Genomic DNA, 12,458 nt, shown 5'->3' with positions numbered 1-12,458 from the left:
TTTCAAAATACTTGATTATAGGCAATTTTTAGAGTCCCTATGTGTGGGGAAACAAGAGTTAGGGTTGGGTTCGGACCCTTCCTCCAAGGGCCATGAAATTCCCCCCTCTCTCCTCCATATATACAGCCCTTAGGGCATCATTTAGATTTTGGGAGTTTTATTTAGATTAAAAGTTCGCCATAGCTGCAACTTCGCGTACTTCGTTTGTGTTCAACGACCAGACTAAGACGTCATAGAACCCCATCTTGATCAATAAAGTTTTCATCTTATATTCTTAATATCCAGATTGCAATCTCAGTTTCTTGTTTGTTCTTAGTTTGTTCGCAGAAAATAGACCATCGTGGTCAGGTTGATCGTGCTCCGGCATGGTTTATAACCCCTCAAAAGTTGGTTTAGCGATTGCTAAAGCACGACGTTTTGCATGTTCGTAGTCGGGTAGCCACCATCTCATCGAAATATTGGGACATATTTGCCTCTATCAAGAGATATGCACCCTGTATCAAATGCATATTCGGCGCTTAAGGCGCGCCAAATAGGATTTGGGTAATTTTGGTTTCCATAAAATCCAGGCATGGATGGATGGAGTATGGGCCCACAGTTTCTCTCTCTATATCTGTTTCTCTCCCTTCCAGGTCAGAAAGTCTTGTTTTGGGAGAGAGAAAGGCAGATGAAGTTGTGTAGGAGAGCAGAGAGTCCAAGGAAATGCACCAGCAGAAACGCCCCTCTTTTCATCTCCTTCCCCCGCAAGCCTCCCAATAAAATCTCCACATATCTCCGACTTCCCCCGGCCGATCCTTCGCGGCAGGTTGTTTCACCCTAATCTCTCCACGATTCCTGGGATTCTCCATCGCAATCCCCTTCGCTAAGGTTGCTCCCGTACCGCGATAGTGTTTTCTCTCTCTTCACTGCTAATTTTGCTTGACCATGTTGGGGAATCGTCCATCGGTTTAGATAGATCAGCTTACTCGTTGTTTCGATCGGTTTCTTCGGTTCGTTATCTCCAAGGTTGGATTACTCGAGGCGGGTTTCCTTTGGTTCGTCTTCTTGGTGGGGATTGCGCCCTGTTTCCGTGGTGATCGGGGGTTTTTCTGGGGTTTTGCCATCTTAATCGGACTTGGATTTTGAGATGATTGAGCGATGGGTGGACTCTTGATCCCCGACTCCCCTGCAGTTGATGACATTATGATATTTGTGTAATCCGCTCGCGGATTTGGACCATCGGATGATGGAATTATGGGCTGGTTTGATTTCTTTCCCTGCTTAGTTCTGATTTAGGTATCCATGTGCATTGTTTGATGCCGTCTTTGTGGTGCTGTGAGGATCAAATTTCCGCACTATTCCTTCTGTTCGATTGCCAGCTTTATGTCTTGTTTAACAAATTCTTCTGCGTTCGTCCAAATCTTCTTGTGGTTTCTTCAACGCCTGCTGTCTTTGTGTAAAGCCTTTTTTTATGTTCACATGTGGTTTTGCCTCTTCTTTATGACCTCCGACTGTAACATGAAACTCCTGGTGTTGCAGGACCATTGCCGCTACCTGCATTGTGTGATTTGAGCCGTGTTTCATAGATCATCCTGTTCCTGGCATGGGGGAATCGCAGAGTATTCAGGATTGTTCCAAGTTTGGAGCTTTTGTTGACAGGATTCCTGGTGCTGAATTGCGCAATGTTGGTGACATGGGGATCCACTACATGAGTGGTAGTACTTCACAGGCAGGCGGGGCTAAGATGAGAAGGCCATTGCCTTCTCCACGGTTCACAATGTATGATTCTGCGATGATTGAAAGCAATAAGAGTGTTGTGGAGTTCCCTAGTGATGGTCTACCTGACGAGCAGTCGTTAGCATCTGCTTTTGGGGACATGAGCTTCAAGAATTATACAGCTGATTCTCTCACAAGTACCAGAGATTTTCCGCCAGTAAATGGGTACTATGCATCTGGCCCTGCAAATTATCACTCAGGGATTACGCCTCCAGATGTTACATTGAACCCGTTGCTTGTGCCTGCAATTGTTCAAGATGATTTGACGTTCTGTGCTGAACATGTTAATGAGAAACCAGACGAACTAACTGTTGGACACCAAGAACAAGCTTACAGATTTCCACCACACTTCGAGAATTTCTCAAGGGGCTCAGTGATGCACAACCTGGATATTTTTTCCAGTGATCCTTACCACCAATCTGCTTTGTCAACTTCACCCATCGAGCAGCAGTTTTATCTGGATGTACAGTCTCAGCTGTATGCACCTTATAGTCAGCCATTTGATTCAAACATCATGTGGCAGCATGGTACAGAAACACCAAGACACACGATGCTGCAACCACATTATGTTTGCCCACAGTTGCAACAGGTTGCTGGGTCAGATGTTCGTCGAAGTAGGAGACATCAACAGGCTGCAGCTTGCACTTCTGCAAACGGCACATCACATATTGAAACACCTAATATTCATCGACAGGGAATGGGAATTGAGGATCCTTACTCTAATGGTGCTGCCTTTCAGAAGAGAAATACCCAGCTGACCAGTTTTCATTGCACATTATCTGCTGACAGTCCATGTGGCAGTAGTAACTTCCGTCAGCAAGTTGACAAGTTTTACTCTTTGTCTAATGGTTTCTCACGCCATCAGATTTCAGATAATATCAGCATTGTAAGTTATCCAGAAAAGCTGCGGATGAGGGCTGATGGGGCAAATTCAGTAAGTACCAAGAGTACTCCTGTAGATGGTTGCATTGGTAGGGATGGAAGAACTAGTAGTGCACATAACCATCTTGATATTCATAGTAACTATTCATTGCACCCCGACAGACCAAACTCCCAGCTTCTGCCCTTGGTCATGAAACCATGTGAGCTGAATTATAATTCAGTTGACGAAGTTGCTGGGCGAATCTATATGTTGGCTAAGGATCAGAATGGCTGCCGCTTTCTGCAAAAAGTATTTGCTCAAGGCAGCCAAGAGGATGTCAAAAGAGTCTTTGCTGAAATAATTGATCATATTGGTGAACTTATGGTCGATCCATTTGGCAACTATTTAGTGCAGAAACTGCTTGAAGGGTGCAGTGATGATCAACGGATGCGCATATTATGTGAAGTTACTAAAACGCCTGGAGATCTTATAGCAGTTTCTTGCAACATGCATGGGTATGAGCAATCTGATCACTTGCTTTATTCTTATATAGTTATTGCTTATATTTCATATCTTTTTGGAAAAAAAAATGTTCAGGACTCGTGCAGTGCAAAAGATAATTGAAACTGTAAATAATCCGGATCAAGTTTCTAAGGTTGTGTCTGCATTGAGTCCTGGAGCAATGCATTTGATGCTAGATCCTAATGGCAGTCATGTTGCAAACCGATGCCTGCAGAAACTGTTACCGGAGTCCAAAGCGGTATGTTACTGCTAATCATCCGATTTAATTATGGAAATTTCTGTACCTTTTACACATTATATGCATTCAAGTTGTTTGTGTTAAACCTGCAAAAAAAAGGTTGTTTGTGTTAAAGAATATCTGTAGAATATTGCTTACTGGCACACAAGTTTCTAATTTTTACTGATTAGTCTTTTCTTAGGCTCTTTGCAATAATCTATTTTTCTTGGCATAGTTAAATATCCACGCACTTTGCATCAGGAATTAAATTTTTTTATCTATATAACTTATTATCATCTATGTTCTACTCTAACTTGTGGATGCTTTATAATTGCTGTAGTTCCTTCTTGATGCTGCTACATTGCACTATCTTGGACTAGCAACACATCAACAAGGCTGTTGTAGCATTCAAAAATGCATCGAACATTCAGATGATGAACAGAAGTTCAACTTGTTAAGCAATATTATATCCAGTGCTCAAACCCTTGCCGATGATCGATTTGGGTATGGCTCTTATCCTTAACTAGTACTCCCTCTGTCCTGAAATATAGTGAGTATTAGGTTTTGTAAACATCTAGGATACCAAATCAATAGCATTAGATTCACCATAAATTTTAGGTTCATGCGGTATTGTAGATATAGATAATTTTCTCTATAAACTTGGTCAAGGCTTGTGAAGCTTGAGTTTTGCGGAAAAAAAACACGTGCTATGTTATGGGATGGAGGGACTATCTGAAGAGATAGATAATGCGACCATACCTTGCAGGAACTACGTTATTCAGTCAATTCTCAACCACGGCATTGAATGGGCGACATCGAAAATAGTTGATGAGCTGGAGGGTCATTTTGGGTATCTGTCAATTCAGAAATGTGGTAGCCATGTGGTGGAAAACTGTCTGAAGCGAGCGCCCCAGCACATGCGTGACAAAATCATCCAAGAACTTATCAACGATCCCAAGTTGCAGCATATTATGGTGGATCAGTACGGCAATTTCGTTATTCAAACAGCTCTTGAACATTGCAAGGTAAAAAACATTGATGCACCCCCAGCCAAAAAGCGTAAATTCTTATCAAGTATGTTTAATCATGCAGGGGCTGCTACATACCACCTTTGTCGAGGCCATTAGGCCACACGCTGCTGCAATGCAAAGCCACATGTATGGGAAAAGGGTTCTATCAAAAACATACCTCAAGAACAAGCAACACCGAGTTGGAGTTTTGTAGCCATCCGCACTTATACCAGGAAGAGCTCTGAATGTAGTAGTATAATATTTCCAGACAAGAGGAAGCCTTTTTAGTGTATTTTGCGCATGTATAGAAACTACATATATATTTTAGCTACATACCACCTTTACGGAGGGAGTAATAATTTGTCAGCTGTATGCTTTGGTTTGTTGGTCCGAAGGCCATGTAGTTTGCTAAATCTGCCAAAACAAAATTGCATTTGGTTGTCTGTTGAGTTGTATCATCTGCACAATTACTCTACAATCCTGGATGCAGGCTTCAATGCTAGCTGAATTTAACAGGCTAGTTTATGTACTGCACAGGTTTGAATATCTACAAGAGAAACTAAAACACTGACTTGTTTCAAAAATTTACACTGACATGCTGGGCAACACATTTCTGCAACGGCTTTAAGAAACAAGGAACAACGGAAAAGCGTTTAACAATCAATGCATGACTTAGGAAGAGATACAAAGACTTTGTTCCACAATGAATGCATGACTAAGAAAGAGATACAAGACTTTGTTTCACAAAGAATTCAACTTCCACACAAAGTGCGCTCACAGCTGACTTAGCATAATGTTTCCAGCTGAACATATAATGTAGAGCATCATGTTTCAACAAACAGCAAACTTAAAACTACATCCTAGAATCTGCCTCGTCCTCTGAAACCACGCCCTCCACCCCTGGGAGGTCCACGACCCCTTGGTGCACCTCTTCCACGGAATCCACCACGGCCACCAAATCCACCACGACCACCACCTCTTCCACCTCGACCACCACCTCTTGGAGTCAAGCCCCTGCATACAACAAGCAAAGCAAAAGACTATCAAACAACTAACAAGTTATCAAGCTGTAACTAGACAAATGCTGAACACTTTATTTGGTTTCTCATGTGCATTTTCCACATGTACACTTATGGTACTCCATTCGTTTCATAATAATGCTAAGAATGCTGCTGATATTTTTATATAGACTTGGTCAAACTTAACAAAGTTTTGACTTAGGAAAATCCTATAGCCTCTTTCACAGAGACAGTATGCAAGTGTTTTGACACTGCTGGTTTCAAGTTCGAAGAATGTAGTCAGTTCAAACTTATCAATACAGTACGAACTGAATAAGAGTTAGCCATGAAAAGACATGTTGCTAAGTTTCATATTCAAGACTGAAGAGTAAATAATGCAAAAGAAATGACAAAGTAAACAGATCATTACTTTGGCTGCGGCAGGAAGCGTGAGAGGGGCAGCAGCTTCATGGGGTCAATGAAGAACTTGTCACCTTCGTTGTAAGATGTTGCAATGACTCCCTCAAACATCTTGACCGAGAAATACTACAGAAAATACAAAATTATAAGATATGCAGTATGATACTACAGACAATACAAACTTATAAGATATGCAGCATGAGCAGACCTAAAATTTAGAGCAATGATAACAACAGAGGTAAAAAAACAATCAGGTAAGGCATTCAGTCATCTTAAAAGTTGCACCTAATTATTAAACACGCTACAGCATTGCCACACAGCCAAAACAAACATTTTCAACTGTACTAAATGGAGAACCAAACTCACTTCTCACATGCCTTGAGATTCAAGACTCTAAATTTGAAGTTGTAAACTGCTAACTCCAACAAAGCAAAAAAATCCTACCTAACAACAGATGGACCAGTTGGTCAAAACTTTGCAGGCACTATATTGATGATGAGGGGAAGAAAGCGCTTACTGATTCGTTGATGGGGCCGAAGATCTCGTCGACTTTGCCGATCTGGGTCTTGTTCTGGAGGTATATGGGCGCGTTGAAGTAGGGCACTTTCTCGTTCGTCAGCTTCGTTACCGCGTCCCCCTCGCACGCGTGCAGGAACGTCGACACCTCTGCATAATAAACAAACAAAAAACAAGAGACATCAAACTCACCGGAGCCTCGAAAAGAAGAGGGCTCGGACAGTTAGGACTTGAAAGAAACCACGCACCGACGACCTCGGCTGGAGGGCCCTCGTCGCGGAACCCGCCTCCGCCTCCACCGAAGCGGCCCCTGCCGCCGCCGCCGCGGCCGCCTCCACCGAAGCGGCCACCTCGGTCGCCGCCGCGTCCGCGGAAACCTCCGCCGCCTCTCGGTGGTCGCATGGCGATGGGTGTTTGGCGGCGGGAGGCGGGGGCGGGGGCGAGTAAGGGTTTCGGCGACGAGGAGTGAGGGGCTTGTTAGGGTTTTAGTGGAGGAGGCTGCGGACTTATGTTGAGGTTGTTTGGGAGACTGGCAGGTGGGCCCTGGCGTGGTCTCCGTTTCTCGGCCGACGGATCGTTTTTCAGATGGGGAGGGCTGTATGGACGATGATGGGTGATCTATCCATGCGCAGAGTCGTTGGCGGCTTTTCGTAACGAGCCTTTTCCAATCCCATATTTTACCGGGACATTTACATTTTTTTCTCCTATAAGTAGAACACATTGTGTCAGCAGCCCGATCGTCAACACTGAAGATGATGCTGATCGAGAAGAGATGCGGGAAGCGAGCAACTCAAATCATGGGCCGGCAGGCCAGCCCATCCGTAACAAGAGGGTTTCCCAGTGGCTTGCAAGTCCAGATTGAACCCGCTAAGCGGGTGTAACGGTAAAAAGGGTTTAAATACTTCCCGTCGTCATCAGTAAAGGACAGGAAGGAATGGGAGGCTTCGGCCTGGCTCGAGCGTGTGTGCGTGATTTGTAATTTGAATTGTTGTGTGGGTGGTTGGGAGGACAGCTAAACCAAATTCAAACCTAGATCTCGTTCATGGAGGTAGCAGGATCCTTATATGTGGTACTCAGAGCTTTCTGATCCTGGAGATCCTGAGCCACGTCCACGACACGCGTTTCAAGCTCCAGCAGCGGAGCGCTGTCATGGACAAGCTGTCGTTCGAGGGGCGGCAGATCCAGGAGCTGCTTCGTGCGGACTTCGCCGAGGTGCTGGATCAACGCTTCAAGGCGCACGGCGAGGAGATCATCAAGTCCATCGGCAAAATGCTCAAGGAGACGACGATGGCGCTCGACGGCCTCGTCACGGCGTGAATCAACGGCGCCAGATCCGAGTTCAACCTCGACGTCGAGCAAATCCGTGCGGAACTCGAGCGCTGCGACAAGGAAGAGATTTCATGCAAGCAAACGAGCCCGTCGACCAGCAATGAAGTTGGGGGCGCCCGCGATTCGACGGCGACGGATCCCCTTGGCTTCGACAAGTTTCACCGGGGGAAGGCGCATCAGGTTTATGTGCCTCCTCCGGTCAGAGGTGCGCGTGATTCCGTTTCTCCCCGTGAAATTTTTTCTCCTCGAGATTTCGCTGCGTCGGACGTCTCTAACCTGTACCAATCTGCTCCCCATGTGGAACTACCGCGTTTCGATGGCTCGAATCCGTGACTGTGGCAATCGCGCTGCGAGGACTGTTTCAAGCTATGGGGTACTCCAGCAGCAAGGTGGATTTCCTTCGCCACGTCCTAGTTTGATGGTGCAGCAGCTAGATGGCTCGAGGCAGTACATTGTAGATCGCCGAATTTGTCCTGGACAGAGTTCTGTCAGCTTTTATTGAATAGATTTAGTCGCAATCAACATCAGACCCTGGTGAGACAGATGTTCAGAATTGCCCAGGAATCGACAGTGACGGATTATGTGGAACGATTTGCAGAACTGTATGACCAGCTTTCAGCTTATGAGGATGTGCCTGACAGTCTGTACTATACCACTCGTTTCATCGATGGCCTCAAGCCGGGTGTGAGGATGTCAGTTTCTCTGCAGAAACCTCAGGACCTGGATACAGCTTATGACATAGCCTTGCTCCATGAAGAATTAAGTGACGCAAACTCCTCTCCGTTTCAATTCAAGAAGACAATGACAGCAACTTCGACAGTTCAGAGAGCTCCAGTTGCTGCTGATAGGAGGCCTATTGAGAACGGCAAGGGCACTTACTCAGAGGATAAGTGGAGCACGTTGCGCACCTACAGGAAATCAAAGGGGTTATGTTTCACATGTGGAGAGAAATGGTCCAAGGACCACCAATGCAAATCTTCTGTTCAACTCCATATAGTGCAGGAGATGATTGAACACATCCAAAGTACTGCTTCATTCTATCAGGAGTCATCTGATAGTGACTCTGATAACCTTATGTTACTGTCAGCAGCAGCCTGTTCAGCTGAGTCATCCCCATTAACAATGAAACTTCAAGTTACTGTTTGTGGCCAGGCCCTCACATTTCTGGTGGACTCGGGCAGCACACATTCCTTTCTCAATTCAACTTTAGCTGCTCTGTTGCCAGCTGTGCAAGAGGTTAAACCTATAACAGTAACAGTAGCAGGTGGTGCTAAGTTGTACTGCTCTGTGACGCCCCCGATTCAATCTTACACTGATCATACACGCAAATGTGTACGATCAAGATCAGAGACTCACGGGAAGATATCACAACACAACTCTACAAACAAAATAAGTCATATAAGCATCATATTACAAGCCAGGGGCCTCGAGGGCTCGAATACAAGAGCTCGATCATAGACGAGTCAGCGGAAGCAAAGAATATCTGAGTACAGACATAAGTTAAACAAGTTTGCCTTAAGAAGGCTAGCACAAACTGGGATACAGATCGAAAGAGGCACAGGCCTCCTGTCTGGGATCCTCCTAAACTACTCCCGGTCGTCGTCAGCGGGCTGCACGTAGTAGTAGGCACCTCCCGAGTAGTAGTAGTCGTCATCGACAGTGGCGTCTAGCTCCCGGGCTCCATCGTCTGGTCACAGCAATCGGGTATAGAAAAGGGGGGAAAAGGGGAGCAAAGCAACCGTGAGTACTCATCCAAAGTACTCGCAAGCAAGGAGCTACACTACATATGTATGCATTGGTATCAAATGGAAAAGGGGGGGGTAACATATGTGGATTGAACTGCAGAATGCCAGAATAAGAGGGGGATAGCTAGTCATATCGGAGACTACGCTTCTGGCCACCTCCATCTTGCAGCATGTAGAAGAGAGTAGATGGTAAGTTCACCAAGTAACAGCGCATAGCATAATCCTAACCGATGATCCTCCCCTCGTTGCCCTGTGAGAGAGCGATCACCAGTTGTATCTGGCAGTTGGAAGGGTGTGTTTTATTAAGTATCCGGTTCTAGTTGTCATAAGGTCAAGGTACAACTCCAAGTCATCCTGTTACCGAAGATCACGGCTATTCGAATAGATTAACTTCCTTGCAGGGGTGCACCACATTTCCCAACACGCTCGATCCCCTTTGTCCGGACACACTTGTCTGGGTCATGCCCGGCCTCGGAAGATCAACATGTCGCAGCCCTACCTAGGCACAACAGAGAGGTCAACATGCCGGTCTAAATCCTATGGCGCAGGGGCCTGGGCCCATTGCCCATTGCACACATGCACGTTGCTTATGTGGCCGGTGAGCAGACCTAGCAACCTCCATTACAAAGGAAGTTACGTTACGCAGTCCAACCCGGCGCGCGCCGCTCAGCCGCTGACGGCACGAAGGCTTCGGCTGATACCACGAGGTCGAGTGCCCATAACTGTTCCCACGTAGTTGGTTAGTGCGTATAGGCCAGTATCCAGACTCAGATCAAATACCAAGATCTCGTTAAGCGTGTTATCTTGAAGTCAACGCGAACGCCGACCAGGGCCAGGCCCACCTCTCATCTGGGTGGTCTCAACCTGCCCTGTCGCTCCGCCACAAAGATCCACACAGAGGGCCATCGGGAAAGTATGTCCTTCCAGCCCCCAATTCGTGAATCAACCGCGGGTACTCAACGAGCCAACCCGACTTTAGTCACAACATATATATGTGTGGTAGGTATAGTATATACCCGTGATCAACACCCGACATGATCACGGCCCGATAGTATAGCATGGCAAACAGACAAGAATGTAGGGCCACTGATGATAATCTAGCATCCTATACTAAGCATTTAGGATTGCAGGTAAGGTATCAACAGTTGTAGCAACAATGACAAGCTATGCATCAGAATAGGATTAACGGAAAGCAGTAACATGCTACACTACTCTAATGCAAGCAGTATAGAGGAGAGTAGGCGATATCTGGTGAGCAGGGGGGGCTTGCCTGGTTGCTCTTGCAAGAGAGAGGGGTCGTCAACACTGTAGTGGTACTGGGTAGCAGCGGCGTCGGTCTCGGTGTCTAGCGAGAGAAGAGGGGAAGAAACAATAAATTTTAAGCAAACAGATGCATAGCGATGCATGACATGACAAGTAGCGGTGCTAGGGATGCTGTCGGTGTCAAAACTAGCGGATCTCGGGTAGGGGGTCCCGAACTGTGCGTCTAAGGTGGATGGTAACAGGAGGCAGGGGACACGATGTTTACCCAGGTTCGGGCCCTCTTGATGGAGGTAATACCCTACGTCCTGCTTGATTGTTCTTGATGATATGAGTATTACAAGAGTTGATCTACCACGAGATTGAAGAGGCTAAACCCTAGAAGCTAGCCTATGGTATGATTGTGTGTTGTTCTATGGACTAAAACCCTCCGGTTTATATAGACACCGGAGGGGGCTAGGGTTACACAAGGTCGGTTACAAAGGAGGAGATATACATATCTGTATTGCCTAGCTTGCATTCCACGCCAAGTAGAGTCCCATCCGGACACGGGACGAAGTCTTCAATCTTGTATCTTCATAGTCCAACAGTCTGGCCAAAGGATATAGTCCGGCTGTCCGGAGACCCCCTAATCCAGGACTCCCTCAGTAGCCCCTGAACCAGGCTTCAATGACGATGAGTCCGGCACACAGTATTGTGTTCGGCATTGCAAGGCGGGTTCCTCCTCCGAATAAACCATGGAAGAGTTTGAAATACAAGGATAGTGTCTGACCCTGCAAAGTAAGTTCCACATACCACCGTAGAGAGAATAATATTTCCACAAATCTAATCTGCTGACACGTTTTGACAGCATGACATCACGCCACGGCCCGGTCATTATTCAAACCGTTTTTCTTAACCAGCTCCGCACATAACATGAGGCGGTTTCCTTGATACGTCTTGTCAAAGCAGAGATCGTGTCCCCCTTATCATGGGATTCTCATCAATACAAACGTGGGTAACCCAACCGTGCCTGCTGGTATGAGTCCTAGATCTTAGGTAAGTCTCAAACGGCCACGAGGAGGACACCTGATATTCACCCTCTTTATAAAGGGGACAAGGCTTTTTCTTTTTTCCCTCCCGCGCTCAATCGAATCCTTCCCCGCCTCGAGTTCTAACACCTAAAGCTCAGGTCAGGTGCTTCGGATCCTTCAACTATGTCTGGATCCAACCTTTCAAGGTCGGTGGATGCTTTCCTCCATCACAGAGGAGGACATCAAGAAGTTGAGAGAGGCCAGATATCTGACCGCCGAAATTTCGCATAGGCTGGCCGCCTGAGGGCAGGTCGTCCCTACTCCCGAACCCAACAAGAGCGTTGTGTTCATCTCCCACTTCCTCCGAGGACTAGGCCTCGCTCTGGATCCCTTTGTTAGGGGTCTTATGTTCTATTACGGCCTGGATTTTCACGATCTGGCCCCGGATTCCCTTCTTCACATCTCGTCATTTATTGTCGTATGTGAGGCCTTCCTCCGCATTACCCCTCACTTCGGCCTGTGGCTCAAGACCTTCGATGTGAAGCCGAAGATTATCGAGGGGCAACACGCAGTGTGCGGAGGTGCTTTAATAAGCAAAATCGCTGACGCTCCATGGCCAGAGGGTTCCTTCCCAGAGGTGTCCGGATTGTGGCAGCGGGAGTGGTTTTACGTCACAGCTCCCTGAAGTGCCAAGTGGGTAGCTGCCCCCACCTTTCGCTCGGCCCCCCCACTGCAACTGATGTCATGGATCAGCAGCGGGCTGAGCTGGGGTCCAGCCAAGGACGTGCCAATACTGCAAAGCCGTATCCGA

The 12,458-nt window shown here is 46.6% G+C and overlaps 2 protein-coding genes across 3 annotated transcripts; one reads left to right on the top strand and one right to left on the bottom strand.

The window, feature by feature from the left end:
* Nucleotides 1–662: 662 nt before the first annotated feature.
* LOC123086037 (pumilio homolog 12) lies at nt 663–4,833 on the top strand. Of its 2 annotated transcripts, none has more exons than XM_044507731.1 (6): nt 663–867; nt 1,519–3,132; nt 3,215–3,377; nt 3,697–3,860; nt 4,123–4,381; nt 4,449–4,833. In XM_044507731.1, the coding sequence occupies exons 2-6, from the start codon at nt 1,583–1,585 to the stop codon at nt 4,578–4,580; spliced, it is 2,268 nt and encodes a 755-aa protein (XP_044363666.1). In that variant the 5' UTR covers nt 663–867; nt 1,519–1,582; the 3' UTR covers nt 4,581–4,833. The 2 variants fall into 2 exon arrangements, with proteins under 2 accessions (XP_044363666.1, XP_044363668.1); XM_044507733.1 differs by having other exon boundaries at nt 673–805.
* Nucleotides 4,834–5,018: 185 nt separating this feature from the next.
* LOC123086038 (putative H/ACA ribonucleoprotein complex subunit 1-like protein 1) lies at nt 5,019–6,836 on the bottom strand. Its single transcript, XM_044507734.1, has 4 exons — nt 6,549–6,836; nt 6,302–6,450; nt 5,795–5,910; nt 5,019–5,380 (listed from the first exon to the last, which is right to left on the bottom strand). Exons 1-4 carry the CDS (start codon nt 6,700–6,702, stop codon nt 5,227–5,229), a joined length of 573 nt encoding a protein of 190 aa, XP_044363669.1. The 5' UTR covers nt 6,703–6,836; the 3' UTR covers nt 5,019–5,226.
* Nucleotides 6,837–12,458: the final 5,622 nt, after the last annotated feature.

Source organism: Triticum aestivum, chromosome 4A, assembly GCF_018294505.1.
Source record: "Triticum aestivum cultivar Chinese Spring chromosome 4A, IWGSC CS RefSeq v2.1, whole genome shotgun sequence".
Classification (NCBI taxonomy): Eukaryota; Viridiplantae; Streptophyta; class Magnoliopsida; order Poales; family Poaceae; genus Triticum; species Triticum aestivum.
This window is presented reverse-complemented; position numbering and strand designations above follow the sequence as displayed.

Bases quoted from the DNA above. Each gene is read 5' to 3' on its own strand.
- LOC123086038 (XM_044507734.1), bottom strand. From the start codon at position 6,702: ATGCGACCACCGAGAGGCGGCGGAGGTTTCCGCGGACGCGGCGGCGAC. The intron at 6,451-6,548 runs GTGCGTGGTTTC...TTTATTATGCAG, and splicing joins CCCTCCAGCCGAGGTCGTCG to AGGTGTCGACGTTCCTGCAC. The intron at 5,381-5,794 runs GTAATGATCTGT...TGTTGTATGCAG, and splicing joins CGCTTCCTGCCGCAGCCAAA to GGGCTTGACTCCAAGAGGTG.
- LOC123086037 (XM_044507731.1), top strand. From the start codon at position 1,583: ATGGGGGAATCGCAGAGTATTCAGGATTGTTCCAAGTTTGGAGCTTTT. The intron at 3,133-3,214 runs GTATGAGCAATC...AAAAATGTTCAG, and splicing joins GTTTCTTGCAACATGCATGG to GACTCGTGCAGTGCAAAAGA. The intron at 4,382-4,448 runs GTAAAAAACATT...TTAATCATGCAG, and splicing joins CAGCTCTTGAACATTGCAAG to GGGCTGCTACATACCACCTT.